The sequence below is a fragment of the Triturus cristatus genome, chromosome 7 (assembly GCF_964204655.1).
Source record: "Triturus cristatus chromosome 7, aTriCri1.1, whole genome shotgun sequence".
NCBI classification, from domain to species: domain Eukaryota; kingdom Metazoa; phylum Chordata; class Amphibia; order Caudata; family Salamandridae; genus Triturus; species Triturus cristatus.
Genome location: NC_140590.1, coordinates 330,527,761 through 330,543,482, shown reverse-complemented (window position 1 = coordinate 330,543,482; position 15,722 = coordinate 330,527,761). Strand labels below are relative to the sequence as shown.

The following is a 15,722-nucleotide window of genomic DNA, read 5'->3' as shown; positions in this document are numbered from 1 at the left end:
TATGAGGGTGGATGACCAGCTGCTTTTGCCTTGAATCGAGTTGTTCCTGTAGCTTATGGTGCATGGGCTTGAATGGTGTGCTGATGTCGGACTTGGAGGTCGACTCAAAAGTTTTCAGCTCCGAAACTGGATTTTGTTTCGGCACCGATAGTTCGCTCGGATGAATTCAATGCCGAGGGTCAACTCAGTGCCGGGGAGGTTGGAACCGAAGCGCTCGACCTGGAAGGTTTTTTCAGTGTCGAGCCTGATCTGGGCAGGGTGTTCGAAATAGTTGCTGTGCACCAACCATGGCCTGAAGGGATTGGTAGTCCAAAAGCTTGTCTCTGATGTTCCAGAGAGGCTGCATGCTTTTGGCAGAAAGCTGCTCAGGATAGGGAGTGATATACTCACGGACTGCTGAGTAGGTGGAATGTCTCCAGGTTGGAGCTGGAGTGGTCTTCAAGAGAGAAAACCTATTCAACTGCAGTCAATGGCTGTGGGTGTTGTTCCCACTCGACATCACAGGGATCAACAGGTCTGGTGTATCTTGTACTCTCCAATGCAACATCTTGAATCGACGGTCGTGAAGAGTCTTTTTGAAGCGGAAGGAGCAACAGGCGTTGCAGTTCACCTTGTTGTTCCTGTGACGGACACAAATTACAGACCTGATGTAGAGCGGTCCAAAGGTATTTTGCATGACAGTAAGGACAATAGCGAAAAGGTGTCCGCTCCATCACCATCGAGACATGGTGAAAAGATATGACAGAGGCGGTAGTAGGCTCCGCCAGGCGAGGCCCAGGAGGGGCCGTGGTCGATACGAATCCAGCTCGATCGAAGTATTCGAACGTCGACCGACACAGGAAAGAAGAGGAACGTGATCGTTGTACAATTCCAATGGAGGGAAGGTACCGTGTGAACCGAAAAGAGCACTGCAATGGCATTGAACCGAAGCACAGGAGCACACGTCCGAACCCGGCAGCGGAAAGAAAACAATCTAACAATGGATTTGAGGCCCATGCGCATTATCACTAGGAGAAGAAGTCACTCTACCTTGTGACTCGAAAGACTTCTTTGACAAAAAACAACTTGCACATATCTGGGACCAACACTAGATTGCAGGAGTACGCAGAGCATGTTTATCTACATCCACAAATGCCTCGAACACTGTTTTTTCATTATTTAGTATCCTACAATGTGGTTTCTCAGTTTTCTTTTTACATTAATTCGTACACATCACCTTATACATTGCCCCATCCCCCACTTACACGGTTACTGCACCTGTGGAGACACAGCTTTGCTAATAGTTACCTGAATTCTGCATTGCACCTGAAAATGAAATAAAATAAGTTACAGAAGTTCCATGTCTTGTAAGTTACCAACCATGTGCTAAATTTGTACATGCAGTTACTTTCATACACTTAGCATTCAATAGTATATGCAATGCCATAACTCTTATCTTACGGTACACAGATATTCCAAGTGACCAAGAAGGAAAATGCTACTTACCAGTATGCATCTGTTCTTGGCATGTAGAGCTGTAGAATATCATACTTTTGCATAGATTGCCATCTGGTGTTGGGCTCGGATGCTTGCACCTTGTTGTTGTCTTGGAAGAAGTCTTTTGTGGTCACGAGATAAGTGACTCCTCCTTTGAACGATAGTACGCATGGGCATCGACTCCATCCTTAAATTGTTTTTCGCCATGACGGGAAATGATGGAGTTTGTAAGAAACAGAAAAGATGTCCATGTGAATTTATCTAAGTAAGATAACACTAGAACAGATACAGGTCCCGGGGAGGCGGGTGGGCTTATGATATTCTGCAGATCTACACGGCAAGAACAGATGCATACTGGTAAGTGGCATTTTCCGTTCGAGGCATATGAGCTGCAGAATTCATACTTTTGCATAGACTGTACAGCAGTGTCTCCCTTAGCAGTGGTCACCTGTATCTGTTGCAGTGGTTTGGAAAAGTGTCTTAAGAACAGCCTGCCCTGCAGAAGCCTGTTGCTTCACCTGCACGTCCACACAATAGTGTTTGGTGAAGGTGTGTGTGGTAGACCATGTTGCTGCCTTACAAATGTCTTCTAGGGGAATGTTCCCTAAGAGTGCCATGGAAGCCACTAGTTTGCGTGTTGAGTGTGCTCTATGGGGAATTGTTGATGTGCGTTTTGCCTCCTGATAGCATATTTGAATGCATTTGACTATCCACCTGGCAATTCCAGCTTTGGAGATGGGGTTTCCTTTATGCGGCGGAGAGAAAGCTACAGACAGTTGATTTGTCTTTTTTTGACGTCTAGTGTGTGAAGAGCTCTCTCTGCAATGGAATATGGGTTTTGGAAAAACACTGGTAACTCTACAGATTGATTAAAATGAAAAGCAGAGATTACTTTGGGAAGGAATTTTGGATTTGTTCTAAGAACCAACTTGTTACGATGTATTTGTAAGAATGGTTCTTGTATGGTTAAAGCCTGGATCTCACTCACTCTCCTGGGAGAGGTGATTGCGACAAGGAAAGCTACTTTCCATGTAAGGAACTGCCGTTCGTTCAAATGGAGGACCCATGAGTCTAGTAAGGACAATGTTTAGATTCCACACCGGAGAGGGCGGCAGTGTGGGAGGAATTATCCTTTTAAGGCCTTCCATAAATGTTGTCCGTTTTGCAGGTAGGCGGCAAGGGCAGCCAGATTTTTGGATGAGTAGGCTAGATTACATCCTTATAGATGCAGTAAATAGCAAATTATGTTTTGTATTGAAGCATCTAGCGGGTCAATTTTGTTGGGATTGCAGTAAATGACGAATCGTTTCCATTTGGCTGCATAGCAAGCTCTAGTAATAGGGCGTCTGGCTTCTTTGATAATGTTCATACTGGTGGGAGGTTAAGGTAACCAAACTCTAGGACTTCAGGAGCCAGATTTCTAGCTTCAGTTGTTCTGGATCTGGGTGCCTTATCTCTCCATGGTTCTGCGTCAGCAGCTTTGGGGAGAGATGTAGTTTTTGGTGTGGAACTACTGAGAGTTTGAGGAGTGTTGTGAACCATGGTTGCCGTGCCCAGGTGGGAGCAACTAGGATCATCTTGAGAGACTGTTGCTTGAGCTTGCGTACTACTAACGGAATGAGTGGGAGTGGCGGAAAAGTGTACACAAATCTGCCTGACCAGTTCATCCATATCGCATTGCCCTTGGACAACGGGTGTGGAAACCAGGCGGCGAAGGTTGGGCATTTTGCATTTGCGTGTGTGGCGAACAGATCTATGTCTGGGTGGCCCCACATTTGGAAAAATGGTTGAAGAACTTGAGGATGAAGTTCCCATTCGTGTTTCCGCTGTGTCTGACGACTTAGCAGATCCGCAATCTGATTGTGCACTCCTGGAAGATGTTCTGCCAGGAGATATATGTTTTGCGGAATGGCCCATCTCCATATGCTTTGCGCTAGAAGAGACAGCTGCAAAGAGTGTGTTTCTCCTTGTTTCTGTATGTAATACATTGCTGTCATATTGTCTGTGCGGACCAGGACAGTCTTGTTGAGGAGATGTGCTTGGAATGACTTTAACGCTACAAATATTGCTAGTAATTCTAGGTGATTGATGTGGAGCACTTTCTGTTGAGTGGCCGACCTGCCCTGAACTGTGTGGTTTAGGAGATGGGCTCCCCAGCCGGTGAGTGAGGCATACGCTGTTAGCACTATCTGTGGAACTGGCTCCAGGAACGGCCGCCCTCTGGAAAGGTTTTGTGTGTTCCACCACTGCAGAGAGCGATGTGTGCGGCTGTCCACCAACACCACATCTGTAAGTTGACCTTGAGCCTAGTTCCACTGACGTGCTAAACATTCTTGTAAGGGGCGCATCTGAAGTCTTGCGTGAGGTACTATGATAATGCAAGAGGTCATCATTCCTATGAGCTGCATAAACACTCGAGCTGGAAGGGAGTGTTGGGGTTGAAATTTTGTGATAAGGGTTTGCATACTGGCTATCCTGGCTGGATTGGGGTATGCTAGAGCTTTGGAAGTATCTATCATGGCCCCTAGAAACTGATGTAGGTAGGAAGGTTGTAGACGTGACTTGGCGTGGTTTATTGTGAACCCCAAGTGGTGTAGCAGTAGAATTGTTTGGTGAGTGTGATGAACACACTGACTGTGACCTGGCTTTTATCAGCCAGTCGTCCAAGTATGGAAACACATGGATCTGCTGTCTTCACAAGTGTGCAGCTACTACCGCGAGACACTTTGTGAAGACCCTGGGTGCTGTGGTTACTCCGAATGGGAGAACCTTGAACTGATAGTGTTGGCCATCCACTGTGAATCTTGGATATTTCCTGTGAGCAGGGTGTATGGGAATATGGAAGTAGGCGTCCTTGAGATCTAATATGGCAAGGAAGTCGCCGTGTTGATGCAGTGGAAGGACTTGTTAAAGAGTGATCATGTGAAAGTGATCTGACTGTATGTAGAAACTGAGAGGTCTGAGGTCCAGTATCGACCTGAGAGTACCGTCCTTTTTTGGGGATTAGAAAATATAGGGAGTAAACCCCTGTCCCTTGATGCTCTAGGGGAACTGGTTCTATTGCATGCTTTTGAATCAGTGAGAGAACGTCCTGTTTGAGGAGCGTTAGATGTTCTATGGACATGGGATGATGTTTGGGCGGTATGTTGGGGGGAGTTGCAGTAATTTCCAGGCAGTAACCATACTGGATAATTTGTCTTACCCACCTGTCTGTAGTGATGGAATTCCAGACAGGTAGGAACTGCGAGAGTCTCCCTCCGACCGGTGTGGAATGGTCTGGAGGTAGTGGAGGGAAGACACTGTTTGTTAGTGGGGGAGATGCGAGTGTTGTTACCTTTGCCTCTCTTTTTTATTTCCCCTGTACCCACCTCTGAAATATTCCTTGTTGGGGGTTGTCTGTTTGGGACTTTCGTTATGAGGAGGAAGCAGTGTCTGTGCTGATGTTCTTGGATGCGCTTCTACAAAAGGAGGGACGAAAGGAGCCTCGTGTAGATGGAGACTGTAATGCTCCCATAGATTTTGCAGTCTCAGTGTCATTTTTCATTTTCTCTAAGGCTGCGTCTACAGCTGGGCCAAAAAGTTGTTCCTGATTGAACGGGTGATTCAGGATAGTTGTCTGCACTACTTGTTTGAACCCAGAAATGCGCAACCATGCGTGCCTTTGTAATAACACACTAGTGTTGATTGATCTAGATGCAGTGTTTTCTGCATCGAGGGCACATTTAATGGATGCGTTTGTTATGAACTTGCCCTCCTGAATCAAATCATTGGCTTTGGCCTTGTATTGGTCAGGCAAATGCTGCATTTGGCCCTCAAGCTCGTCGTAGCGAGCCCTATCGTATCTGGTAAGTAATGCTTGTGCATTAGCTATCCTTCAGTGATTAGCTGTCTGGGAGGCAACTCGTTTGCCTGAAGCGTCTAGCAATTTAGACTCTTTTTCTGGAGGTGGAGCATCACCGGAGGTCTGAGAGTTGGCACGCTTCCTAGCATTGGTCACTACTAGGGAATCTAAGGGGAGTTGGCCCTTAAAGTAGGTGGGATCATTAGGGGCGGGTTGATATTTTTTTATCAATCCGAGGATTGAGAATCCTAGTCCTGACAGGGTCTTTGAAGACGTCTGTAGCATGTTTAATAACTGACAGGGTCTTTGAAGACGTCTGTAGCATGTTTAATGACCCCCTTCAGCATGGGTAATGTTTGTACTGTCTTTTGTGACAGTGCAAAAGTGTCTAACAGGAAGTCTTCCTCTGTGGGGTCTGAATGCATTTGAACGCCATGATATTGGGCAGCCCTATCAATGAGCTGACTAAAGCCAACGTTGTCATCTGGGGGAGAAGGCCTTGTTGGGTATGCATCTGGATCAGGAAGGTCTGGAGGATCTACAGGGTCATTGTAGTCGTCCCATGTATCCTGTGGTATGTCAGTGTCATCATCAGGTTTATTGAAAGGGTCATTATTTCCACCACCACCCCCTTGGTCATCATCGTCCTGTGGTGGTGGTGAGTATGGAGGAAGTATAGGAGACTTTGGAGGAGAGAAAGGCTTAGTAGGAAGAAAAGGAGAAGAGGGTCTTAATGGTGAAGTTGCACAGCCCTTTTTCTTCACAGGCACCTCAGGAATGTGTGGGGTGTCCAATTTTCTCTTGTTCTTGGAAATACTGACAATATGGCTTGTTTTAGGGTCCACATGCAGTGTTTTGTACTTCGGATCGATGAGATCTGGTAGAAACAGTTCTTCCTCATCGGCGTGTGCTTTCGGAGGCGGCTTTTTCGGTTCCGAACGAGGTTTGGATTTGTGCTCTGGAGCCTTAGAAGGGGTTTTTGGGTCCTTCGGCTTAGGTGTAGAGTCCAAAATCTTGTTCGGATCCAAAGGTTTTCGAGGAGTCTTCGGATCCGAGGCCTTTTGTTCTTTTAGTGCCGAAGCGCTTGGTGCCGAGGCCTTTTTGGAGACAGCGGGAGTAGGATGTGTTCCCGCTTTCAGCACTGACTGTGTCTTTGGGGCACTGACGTACGGCTTGCACGGTCACGAGCCGCCGGAAGGCTTTTCCTTTAGCTTCAGAGCCGGGCCCGTGGGCGGGGCTTCTGAAGTCTTCTTTTGGTCACGACTAAGGCAAAGTCTTGACCGGAGCCTTCAGTTGAACTCACTCATTGACCTGGAGTGATGTGGTCATCGGAGTCGGAGTCATCTGCCTCAGATACGATGTCGAGATCCTCCGAATCCTATGCCTCTGGTATGTTGGGCCTTCATCGAAAATGTCTTCTGGCACCGGTGCAACCTGATGTGCCATAACGTGACGTCGAGCCCGGCGATCACAGATAGTCTTCTTGGACCGGAAGGAGGCGCAGGCTTGGCAATTTTTCTCTTCGTGCTCGGGCGAGAGACAAAGGTTGCAGACCTTGTGTTGGTCGCTGTGTGGGGATTTAGCTCCATTTTTTGAATGGAGTCCTTTCCATTAGCCATAGGCCCGAATGGTGTTGCCAGGCCCAGCTGCCCGCGTTGACGACCGGAATCGAAATTTGAGTTAGCGTGTCGAGAGGCACGCAAACGAGAACAATACCGTTGTGTTTGCGATGGTTTGCGTGTCGAAATGGTTTGGAAAACACAGTACCGGAGCGCTGAAGTTACATCCGAACCCAATGGCGGAGAAAAACAATCTAAGGATGGTGTCGATGCCCATACGCACTATGGTCCAAGGGAGGAGTCCCCTATCTCATGACCACAAAAGACTTCTTCCAAGACAACAACAAGGTGCAAGCATCCAAGCCGAACACTAGATGGCGATCTATGCAATAGTATGGATTCTGCAGCTCATATGCCTTGAACATATTGTTGTCAAACAACAAGCCCGTATGTACGCGTTCCTTAATGGTCACAGAATTCCCAGATGACGTGCCATATACCTTTACATACGTTAGGTAGGGCACACCCTCGATATTATAAACCATGGTAACAGCATCTAGCACGCGCTTTAATACTTGCGGTCATGCTTTCTCTGATGGAAGAGATACTTTGGTTGCAGATAAGCAGAATAGAGCATATGCACTTTGATCTAATTAGATCAATGTGCAATTGTAATTTGTTACAAATGTTTCATGCAGTCAAATAAAATGACTTTGAAAGCTCACCTAATGCACAGTAACATGCAGGCGCATGTTTGATCCTCTGATCTTTATTCCAGTAGTGCAATAAATAAAAATAATAATATTGGTTATTAATGTATGTTCTTCAAAAGAGGTTAACTGGAACCCTAAATGTACCAGATTTAGTAGCAGTGTTTCTTAAATTCCTGTTCTCGTCTGTGAACGTTCATTATGACATTAGAACTCAACTGAAATAATAAGGTTGACTTGTGATGCCATTTTCCTACAGCAGGCGAGTTGTGATGCCACCACTAGAAATAATACATTTGCTTATTATATAAGCAATCCAGGAATCTATTTTATTATATTGCTGTACTATAGAGCTTACTGATGAAAGTTTGAGGTGCTGAAAAGGACCTGCGATTCATATATCCTCTCAATGAAGCAAAGTACTTTTATGAGGAATTTGTTTGGAGGGTGACTTCCTGGCAGGCCGTGCCTCTGGATTCTGAGATAGTTCATTCATTTACTAATTTGCTACAACTTTAATTTTAGAATGTCCTTATCCATCATTCCCCACCAATCATCCTGGATCCATCTTGCCTGATCCAGCATTCACTATTCCTTATCCATTACTTCGTGTCCATCTCTCTTCATCCGTTACCCATTATTCCTCATCCCTCATCTCGGATTCTTCTTCCCTCAGCCATCATCCATTATTCCACATCCATCTTTACTCTATCTTTCTTCACCTGTTAGCCATTATTCCTCATCCATCATCCTTGATCCATTCTGCCTCAGCCAATATCCATTATTCCTCATCCATCATACCACGTCCATCTTTCCTCATCCATCATCCTTCACCTGTTATCCATTATTCATCAACTATCAACCTTGATCCATCTTGCCTCAGCCCTCATCCATTATTTCTCATGCCGCGTCCATCCTCCTTCACCTGTTAGCCATTATTCCTCATCCTTGATCAATTTTGTCTCAGCCAATATCCATTATTCCTTATCCATCTTTCCACGTCCATGTTCCCTCATCCATCGTTCTTTATCCGTTAAACATTATTCATCATCCATCAACCTTGATACATCTTGCCTCAGCCATCATCCATTATCCCTGATCCATTTTGTCTCAGCCATCATCCATTATCCCTGATCCATTTTGTCTCAGTCATCATCCATTATTATTAACCCATCATTCCTTGTACACCATCCCTCCTCTTATGACCTGTGCTCTTCTAGGATCTCTCTGCCATGCCCAGCCCACTGCTGCTCTTTCAGAAGCCCTATGAGTGTAATTCACTTTCTCTTGCTCGTTCTCCACATCACAAAGGGAGTTACTTCCTGCTTTTGGACTTTTGTGGGTCGATGGTTGATGTGAGTGTTCCAAGGTTTCTGGGCCAGCTTGTACTGTGGCAAATGTGCCCCAGGCAAGCTGTATGGCCTATTAACAATCTTCCATTGAATCAATAAAGTAAACTAATGAGATGATGTTCCTTTTCATCTTCCAGCCATCCTTTGATCTTCCTGCTACAGACACAAATTGATCCCTGTGATACCGGATGGGTGCAGTGTAAGATTCATCACCAGAGTGCTCTTAATTATTAGCATCGCTCAGTAGCAACAAATTCACAATTGGCTCACAAGGAAAGCAACCTCTGGATAGCAGTGGGCTTTGGAGAAGAGTCCAAAGGCATTTCGTTTTGCAGCATTATACAATGCAAACTCAAATCGAAGGTTTACATGAGCACCAGTTGCATTACACAAGGTCACATTATTTTATTAGGCTGGGGGAATAAATGATTTGTCCAGGATCACAGGATGTTGAGATGACACCAGATTAGAACCTGGTTCCCCAGTTCCAAAGTTACAGATCTGGCCTTCACGTCTCATTCTCTACCCATATTCATACCATGTCAGTCAAACCATTGAACCTGCAGTTAAGATAACTCTAGGGGCAGAAAACGATGTGTACTTACCGTCAGCGCTTCAGATCCCAGAGTGCCTTACGTCTTCCCGTGGATGACAAAGTCCAACGATGGAGCCATGTGACAATAATGCCTTCTAACACAAACACTCAAAATGGGCAGTAAACAATTACTATTCCCACGTGCCTTTTTAACCTCAAGTAATTGAAAGAAGAGCTGCGTCGACTCGGCTACGTCTGTTGAGAACACCGTTGAAATACAGCAAAGCAATAATTTTGTGGCAATATATTAAATATGTGACAATTCATTTAATTATCTCAATGAATGCATACATGAGGAGATGTACACAGCATGGTCTAGGGCTGGGATGGTGTCACCTTTTTCCACTCCATCAACTAGTAAAATGGCCAAATTTCATGCTCCCAGGTGCAATTTTCCCCCGTCTGTGGTAGTTCCCAGCATTGCCCTGTCCTACAATTGGCCCTCTGTCCATGTTCGAATGGATTAATCTCGAGCAGGGCTAATTCTAAGGTAAGGCAATTAAAGGTCACTGTCCTGAGTACCCTCAGGGGAGACACTAGGTGTAAAATTACTACTACAATTATTAAATGTTGCTCCGTTGCAGGCGAGGGGACTGGCAAATTGCACTTAGGCTATGGCAGCAAAAATCCATGGAACTGTCAGAAACAACACAAAGATTTACAATTTTGTATTTCAGTAGATAGAGTATAAACTTACGTGGACGAAAATAGATATGTAGCTCTTTCTGAAAGAGAAGGAAAATGCAAATCAGAAGAACAAAAAACAAATCCAATTGCAATTTTTCAATAATCAGTCTTGTGCAATGTGAGAAGTATATTTTTGAAAAAAGGGGACCCCTACATAACCAATAAACTTGCTATACGCAGGGACTTGAACAATGATAGGAAAAAGATAGATAGCAAGTAGCGATCAAATTATGACAACAAATACCAGGTATATAAACGTAACCAAAAAGCTGTGCTCCACATATAGATCAAAGACACAAAATTAATATTGAAAAATGTACATATAATTTTATTTGTATTCATCAATTATTTTTCTATATAAATAGACATCTTTTTAAATTCATCTATTAAGATAACTTCCTTATTTTCTTTTCAAAAGGTAGAAAAAATATATACACAATGGCAATTATTTACAAAGAGTAAATCACAAATATCAAGAGTTGTATTTGGGAAAGAAATGCATAAATTCGTATAACAGTTGATGTGTAGTTGATGAGAGCAATGCGGTAGATGGAGACTACGCGCGTTTCGGCAAAACTTCCTTCATCAGTGGACCGTCTATTGCAAAACAACTATGTGGAACATAAAAATAACATAGATAAGTGGTAAATGGGACTGCATCACTGACTTGCATTACTTTTAGAATTCTTGTACATACTGTCAAAGTGTTTTTATTTCCAACATAAAGGGGATCAATATAGTTGGTAGGAACCTTTACTGATTTTTAACTGGACCTGTCCCACATAATCCTCTGGCCTCAGCCTTTACACCACTGGGCTGCTTGAAACCCTAGAGGCCAGTGTAATGCAAAAAGGCATTGCTTCCCACGAGGACAGCTAAGTGTCCAGTTAACGTTAGCAGACCATCCAGGGCACCGGTGCCACAGAACTGCTTGTTCCACCTCGTCCCCTACTCCCTACACCTCCTAATAATGCAGTTCCAGGCATCTCTAGAGGATGCATAGGCCGAAGCACATGATTAGTATGGAACAGGCACAGGCCCAAGGGGTACTCAACCAGGAAGGTCTGCTGTCATTCTGTGCATGAGAGTGTGCCAACCAAGCTGTGTGAAATGCAGTTTTCTACGACTACAGGAGATTACTTTGTATGACATATTCCTAGCAGGTGAGTTTTCAGACGAGGCACTGAGGCTAAAAGCACACCGGCTAACAGCTGGCCCTCGTCTACTGGCCCATCGACGAATTCCCGACCTCCCAATCTGACCCTGCTTCCAAGACCCATAAATCCCTGATATGTGCACCTGAACAATACAGAATATTTTGCCCATTAAGTCGTAATTGACCTCGCTTCGACACTCTCACAGACATACTTCATTGCACTGCTAGACACTCACCTGTGCCACCATGACGTGTCCTCCTGCGGTGCCAGGGTGGTCTAGAGAGTGTGTTTGGCCAGATTGTTGGGAAGAGGGTCACTCAAGCTGCCGGCAGTACTATGTAGAGTGGCTGTAGGTGGCTGTATTGATGTAGTGACACTCGCTGCCACTGCGCTAAGCTGGTTTCTCCAATTGTGTCCCTCTGATGGCCTTGGTCTGGTGGGATCCTCTTCCAGGAGCTATGGTGTAGGCAGGAGACTGAAGGCAGCTTTCCTGTGTGCGTGTGCCGAGCTGGGGCCGCATTGGTAGAGGGCTGCTTTTACAGTGCGTGGCTCAGCTGGACTGGGGTCCAAGGTTGAGATTGTTAAATAATCTTGCAGCATCGCTAAATTTAATTAACATAAAAGGGCCGACAGGCGGGGCCCCCGTACCAATGTCTGGTGGTCACAGGCACCAGGGGGCTGAGTGTGCAGTAGGGGCGGCCTGCAGGACTTGAAACTCCAGGCAGAGTCTGGCCTGGCTAGTGGCCTGGAAAAATCCTGCAGCCTACGACTCGAGGGTCCTCCTCACAGTGAGCATGGATTGGGAGGGAGAAGCAAGGGTCTGCGCAGGCTACAGTTCCTTCATTGTTGGTGGGCATACTCAAGTGGAAAAGAAAGCAGCAGGTCCACCACCTGAAATCACCAATGGCAGAATACTGTATTTTTTTTCCTTTTTTACAATTATATATAGCACAAACTTGAGGGCGGAAGCCGCTTTTCATTTTTTTTGCTCCCCGTCTGTTGAACATCGGCACTGGCAGCCGCTTGTTTGTAGTTGCAGCACGTCATGCTCACTTTCACTTTATGAGGCGAGTGCTGTGAGGTACAGCAGCTATTTTTAAAGTGAAAGTGGCATGGCGCGCTGCAAATACAAACAAGCAGCCACCAAAACAACAGGAGTGCAAGACAAGGGAACACCGGCTTCAGCAATGGCGCTACTTATTTGAATTTGCAGGGCGCCATGCGCGCTTTTACTTTAACAAGGCAGATGCGAGAAGGCATTGGACTGCGGGAGGGGGGTGGGGGCACACCATAGTGTATACTGCTGCCTGCACCACACTTGACGGTTAGCTCTGTCCTTGGCCCCTTTGCTTTCTGCCCCAACTCTACAGCCAGCGGTCCTAGCTGAGCCCTGTGCAGCGCCCTGCTCCCTGCTGCTGGTCCGCAGTACTCACCCCTATGGTTCTGCTTCTGGCAGAGGAAAGAGCTGTCAGGACAGGGTAACAATGCAGCAACTTTCAGGGGTGTCAGGGCAGACCACTTCTGGAAAATAGATGAGTGTGCGTGGAAGGGGCCGGGGGCAGAAATGGGCAGCTTCGAGCACGAGGTGTCACTCTGAGTGACACTGTATGAATGGAGAAATCCGAGTGCCCGGGAACAGGGAAGTAGGTGTGTTGAGGGGACGGAGCCTGCATCTTACCACAGACGGAAGAAGAAAAGAAACGGAAGTGAGTTCATGGCTCTTGTAGTCCTTCTTTAAAGTGGTGTGAGACGAGGAAACTGAATCAGTCACACTTCGTTTATCGGGCCGCCATCTTGGAATGGCTTTTTTTCCCCTATTATTTTATAATCAGCGACCTCTGGCAGCTTCAATAGTATCTAAAGCTGGTTTGTTATTTATGCAGTTTACTTTTGGCTTAAAAGACGTTTTCTTATTATACGGAGGCAGAAGTCGATTTGTTTCGAGGTCGGTAGACATTTTATGTTTTTGTAATGTGGTATTACCGTAGACTATCTATCCGATAAAACAAGCATTTGTAACAAGAGTGCGGGTGCTGGCGGGGGGGAAGAGAAGGCATGGACTACGGGGGAGGAGGGAGGAGGAGGAGACTGAACGTAAGAAAATAGTGCTTACAATTTTTTTTTAAAATAAGCATTTGCAATGCAACACGACTCGCATTTACGCGAGCGGTATTGCATTACAAATATCAGTGCGTGTGTTTAAAAAGGCACGAATGGGAGTGGGGAGGGTCAGGGTGGTGCCAAAAGTTCCAAACTGTGGGAGGGTGGGTGGGGGGACACAGGACACAAAATAGTGTTTCAGTAAAGGGGCCAATAGCCTCGGAAGTATACAAATGAAGACATGGACGTCAGGAGGAGGGACTAACAAGTCAAAAGCCAATCAGAAGGCAGCATTTAGGCTGTAAGCCAAAGAAAAAGATGGGCGGGGGAAGTGGGCGGAGCTTATGCGAAGCTTCCCCCTAAAGTATATACTGCATGTCTCGGAGAGACAGCGCATGCGCTGCCTAGGCGAGACCTAAAACAGGCCAGGCACTCCGATCTAACATGAGAAGTTAAGAGGAGATCTGGTGTAAAAAAAAAAAAGTCTACAAAACAAAAGTCACTGTGCACGTGCAAGAAGCAACCAGAAAAAAAGGAAAATATAACCAACGATACAAAGTGATAACACTGCTAGGTCTCGAAATACACGTGTAAACAAAGTTTACAAAAGTGCAACAGCATACAAACCTGTAATCTCCGGCACATACCACCACCAATCTACCCTTACCACGTGCAAGACCTGTGTCGAGGCAAATGCACATGTAAACATGCATCCAAGCTACAACTGCACCCCGTTAAACAAACAAAAGCACAAGTTTCCCCCCATCCGCTACTCGGATGTTACTCACCAGGGTTGGAAGTCGGCAGCAGGCATGAAAACCTAGGCTCTGTGCTGCTAACGCCCGCCCTCTATGACATGACAAAGGGGGTTTAAAAGCCACTGCTACGAGAGGAGGCAGGCACACACTGGGCCGGCCTGCCTGCCGCCCTGTGATGATACTGTGTGTGCAGGGTACGCCGGGCTCCCAGCCTGCCCTGGCTTGGGCAAAGGGATAGCACCGTCACCTCTAGGGCACCTCTACAAATAAAAACTTCTCGAAACTGGTTGCCACACAGCAAGGCACCGAGCAAACTTTGCAGCAGTGCACGTGTGAGGCAGGAAAACCAAATCTCTGCAGGTAAAAAAGCTTTACAACAGCGATTTGGTGTAGGAAGAAAGTGGAGACGGAGTACTAACACTTGCACTCGTATGTAGTGCAGGGAAAATAAAAAAAAATAAAAACATTTAAAAGTACCTCAGATGCGCACAGCAAGTGGAAGGACACTGGCCATCAGCCACTAGTTTGAAACAGTACTTGGTCCAAGCGCCAGAGAAAAGCAGAGGAAAGAGTGAAACCTGATGACGTGACCCTGATGCTGCGGACCAGTGAGAAGTAAGAAAATAAGAGTGACCATGAAGCCTATGAATAGTAAGTAATGGGCATGCCCCTTTTAAGATTTTTAGTTGGTTTTTTTATTACATGAAATTTCACACGTGCTGTGCAGGCGAAACCTAAAAAATAAGAATGGAAAATAGGGATCTATACCTCCTTCACAACTACTATTTATTTCATTTATTGTATGGCAAGGCAATCTCCAGAATGCTCCCAGTGGTCACCAGACTCCCACTTTTATGTTGCCAAGAAGCATTAAAATACATTCACTGGTACAAAAAACCCAAAGCAATTACCCCTCTCTGGCGAGGTTCTTGGCTTGCCCAGTCAGCTGGACTGTCTGGTGAAACCAGTGGACATGATGGGTATATCAACGTTGGGAGATGTGTGGCGAACTGACAATATCAGGTCTTTTGAAGATCTGGCCACAGACTTTCACTTGCAGAAAACTCAATTTTTCCAATTCCTTCAACTGAGGAATGCCCTTCACAGACAAGGGAGCCAATTAGCTACACTTTCAGAATTCAGTATTCAAAGCTAAATTAGTCAGTGAGGCTTTGGGAAAAAAAGAAATCTAACCGATCTATAGATCTCTAGGGACCAATTCCCCAGATCCCAACTTAAAATTGAAAGAGATATGGGAACTTGATCTAGGCACACTAGATTAAGATGATTGGATACAGGTAAGGATAGTGTTGCGGGTGCTATCCAACTTGGCCTGACTACGCCTCGTCCATTTCAAATACATATAACACTTATAGCATATTTATACCACTAAAATCTCTCAAAATTATGGCAAATGGGAAAATATAGTAAGTACTCCTAACCACCAGAGGTGTAACTCTTACCTCGGCACATGTTACTAAATGATA

At 45.6% G+C, this 15,722-nt stretch overlaps 1 protein-coding gene across 2 annotated transcripts in view; it reads right to left on the bottom strand.

Annotated features, from left to right (window-relative positions):
• Positions 1-15,722, bottom strand: part of LOC146809601 (uncharacterized) — a 177,867-nt gene that overhangs the window by 57,171 nt on the left and 104,974 nt on the right. The window contains exons 4-5 of one of the 2 annotated variants that reach the window (XM_085616441.1): positions 10,231-10,258; positions 1,288-1,305 (exon numbers count right to left, since the gene is read on the bottom strand). In XM_085616441.1, the coding sequence (XP_085472567.1) occupies positions 1,288-1,305; positions 10,231-10,258 (46 nt within the window). Of the gene's footprint in view, positions 1-1,287; positions 1,306-7,925; positions 10,259-15,722 lie in introns of those variants that run through there. The other variant, XM_085616440.1, reaches the window with a different exon arrangement.